General features: G+C 46.2%; 1 protein-coding gene across 2 annotated transcripts in view; it reads left to right on the forward strand.

Annotated features, from left to right (window-relative positions):
• The first annotated feature begins 616 nt into the window (after positions 1-616).
• Positions 617-3,162, forward strand: part of PTGES3L (prostaglandin E synthase 3 like) — a 6,744-nt gene continuing 4,198 nt past the window's right edge. For both annotated transcript variants that reach the window (XM_027870343.1, XM_027870344.1), the window contains exons 1-4: positions 617-677; positions 1,008-1,121; positions 1,222-1,288; positions 1,403-1,501. In XM_027870343.1, coding sequence (XP_027726144.1) covers positions 670-677; positions 1,008-1,121; positions 1,222-1,288; positions 1,403-1,501 — 288 coding nt within the window. In that variant the 5' untranslated portion in view covers positions 617-669. The remainder of the gene's footprint in view (positions 678-1,007; positions 1,122-1,221; positions 1,289-1,402; positions 1,502-3,162) is intronic.

Consider the following 3,162-nt stretch of genomic DNA (forward strand, 5'->3'; position numbering starts at 1 on the left):
CCTTCCTCCGAGCCTTTACACAGACTGTATATCCCAATATCCTAGAATGTACACTCTCCCTCTCCTCCCCTCCCCTCCTCTCCCCTCCTCTCCCCAAAAGAAAAAAAACCCATGAAAACACATCTACCATCCCTTCCAACGTGCTTTGCAGAAGGGGGGGGGTCTGTGGGCGTATATAATGATAATTGCACATAACATTAAATTTTTTGATACATTAATTCTGCGGAACTTATTTTCGTTCCTTTTTAAAAAAATCATTATTAGGGATTACTTTCTGGGGGAGGAAAGAAAGATACCATGGGAAATGTAGGCGATTTTAAAAGAAAATATATTAATAAAAATTTATCTTAGAAAATAAATGCTTGGTGAATTCCGGATGGAGCTGTGTGGGAGGGGGCGGGAAAGAGACCCTTGTGCAGCCAGTCTATTCCTGCACATGGCTCTAGAAGGATTGCCTTCAGACCAGAAAGGGCAGAAAGGATTAGTTCTTTCTATTCCCATCTGAAACCCCTAGCCCGTAGGCGTCTGGACCGTGTAGTCCCTTGCCTGCCCTTCTTATAGCCATATAAGGAACACCAGCTGTTGGGGGCGGCACCTGGCTCTAAAGATAGCAGGGGAGAGGGGGAAGGGGTTGCATTCAGAAGCCCAAAATACGAAGCCAGAAGCGCTATGGCACGGTGAGTGTCCCCTGCCCACCCGGCCAGGTTCTCTTCAGATTCTTGCCTTCCGCAAGTGTCTCTGGGGCCCCTCTGGATGTTCCAGGGGAGTCCAGAACCCCAGGATTCGGCACCTCTAGCTGGTCTGGTCTCACTGAGCCCAAGACCCCCGAGATTGGAACGTGGGGGTAGGAGGATGTGCGGTTACAAGAAGAGGATCTCCCTGAAACCTCTACGTTCTGGGGTTCCCACAATTTGACCCCTCCCATTTGCTCTCCTTTCTGGACGGTGTGATTCAGATCTCCCTCATCCTCCCTCCTCATGCCTGTCCCCTCCCCTTCTCCTCTCCAGACAGCATGCCCGGACTCTGTGGTATGACCGTCCCAAGTTCGTGTTCATGGAGTTTTGTGTAGAGGACAGCACTGACGTCCAGGTGCTTCTTGAGGACCACCGGATTGTTTTCAGGTAAGGGCCACTCCTGACTTTGGGACAGGGCCTCTCCCACAGGGTCTTTCTTCTCATTCAGGTCAGCTCCCACTCCCTACCCGTTTCTCTGTCTCCCCAGCTGCAAGAATGCAGACGGTGTGGAGATGTACAATGAGATTGAGTTTTATGCCAAGGTGAACTCCAAGGTAAAGGGGGTTGGGGAGCATGGAGAATGACAGAAAGGGGAGGGGGAGACTCCATTTTAGGACAAAGAAGTTCCACTCCAACCACCTCAATGAAGCCCTCTGCCAGTCCCCTAGGATTCTCAGGATAAACGTTCAAGCCGCTCGATCACTTGCTTTGTAAGAAAATGGAAGGAGAAGGTAGCCTGGCCTCGGCTCACCAAGGAAGACATAAAGGTGAGTGGATTTGGAGCTTAAGTATGCAGAGATTCGGTTTTGGTCTCCAGTTGATTCCGGAAGCTTTTAGTAAAGTGCTAGGAAACAAAGACCTTAAAAAGGAAACAGTACCTGCCCTCAAGGAATTTACAATCTCTAGGAATACAATTTAACGTAGCTAAAGATAGTGGCTAGCCCGGGATTTGCTAAGTTAAGGAAGCACCTCCTTTAGCAGCCACTTGGAGCACCAAGAGAGGCCACTCTGTGTAAGAGGCAGGTCTTGAACTCAGGTCTTCCTAGATCCCCGGACAGCTTTCAATGTCCAAACAGGTACTAGATATATACTGATAAAGACAAAGGGATGTGGCAAGGAGAAAGGCACTAACAGTCGAGGGGATCAGGAAAGGCTTTTGGTGGAAGGTGTCATTTGGGCTGAGGCTTGAAGGAAGGTAGAGATTCCAAGAGGCAGAAATGAGAAGAAAGAGCAATTGTGGGTGGTGAGGTGGGGATAGCCTATAGAGACCTGGTGAAAGGGGATGTCTATGGAGAGTAGCTTGGTTGGAATGCAGATAGTATGAAGAAGAGGAATAGATCAGCTTGGAAAGGCAGTTTAAAACAGTTTGTGAAGGGCTTTAAAAGCCAAATGGGAAGGTTATATATTTTATCTTAGCGGCAACAGTCATTAAAGCTTCCTTCAATCAATTCCTCAATCAGTAAACATTTATTAAATACCTATTATGTGCCAGGCACTGTGCTAATCGTTGGGGATAAAAAAGAGGCAAAGAAACTGTCAGTTCCTGCCCTCAAAGAGCTTACATTGTAATGGGGGAGCCATCATGCAAATACATACAAACAAGCTATATACAGGATAAATAGGAAATAATTAACACAATAAATTAATTCCCACTGGAACTGAGGATGTAGGGAAGGTTTCCCATAGAAAGCAGGATTTTAGTTGGGACTTTAAGGAAGCCAGGGAGGATAGCAGTTGGAGCAGAGGAGGTATTCTGGTCAGAGACCCCTCAAAGACTGGAGTACAGGACAGGGTCATCTGGAATGAATTCACAGACTCACGCATTCTTTAAATCAGGTTGGCAAAGATTTATTGTTACGCTTTGCAGCAGGCAAGAGCCCTTAAGTAACCTGCAACTTTAGAGGGGTTTAGTTAAAGTTTATATAGGATAAATTATAGTAAAACAGGTGCCAAATATGCTAACTAGGTGATTCAGGGAGGGACTAGGGAGTGGTTAAGGAGTGGTCAGTTCTTAAAGGAACATGCACTTTTTGTATCTATTGTGCAGGCATTTTACCCAGAGTTCACTGGGAAAAGCCCAAGGAGGGGCTATAGGGATATGGTTTTTAGGTCTGCTACCTTACTAAATTAACTAGTAGTCAGGGCCAAATGAGGATTGCCCAGTCTACCACCAATCAATGTCTTGTTTGACAAGCTAGATGCAGGGAGTATACCTATGTTTTACTAGGATACACATGAGGAGTCCAGGATGCAGATAATGAGGTAGGGAGTTGGTATAGGTAGTCTAGTGTTTCTAATATCTTTATGACCCCAGTACAAAGCCAGTTCAAACTAATTATTTTTACAGGTGTGGTTTGTAACTGCATCAGGGAGAGAGATAAGTGTGTTGCTGAGGCCCACTCATGAGTAACTGCTAGGCATAGTGTCC

The sequence above is a fragment of the Vombatus ursinus genome, unplaced genomic scaffold (genome assembly GCF_900497805.2).
Source record: "Vombatus ursinus unplaced genomic scaffold, bare-nosed wombat genome assembly UNPS02014797.1, whole genome shotgun sequence".
Lineage (NCBI taxonomy): Eukaryota > Metazoa > Chordata > Mammalia > Diprotodontia > Vombatidae > Vombatus > Vombatus ursinus.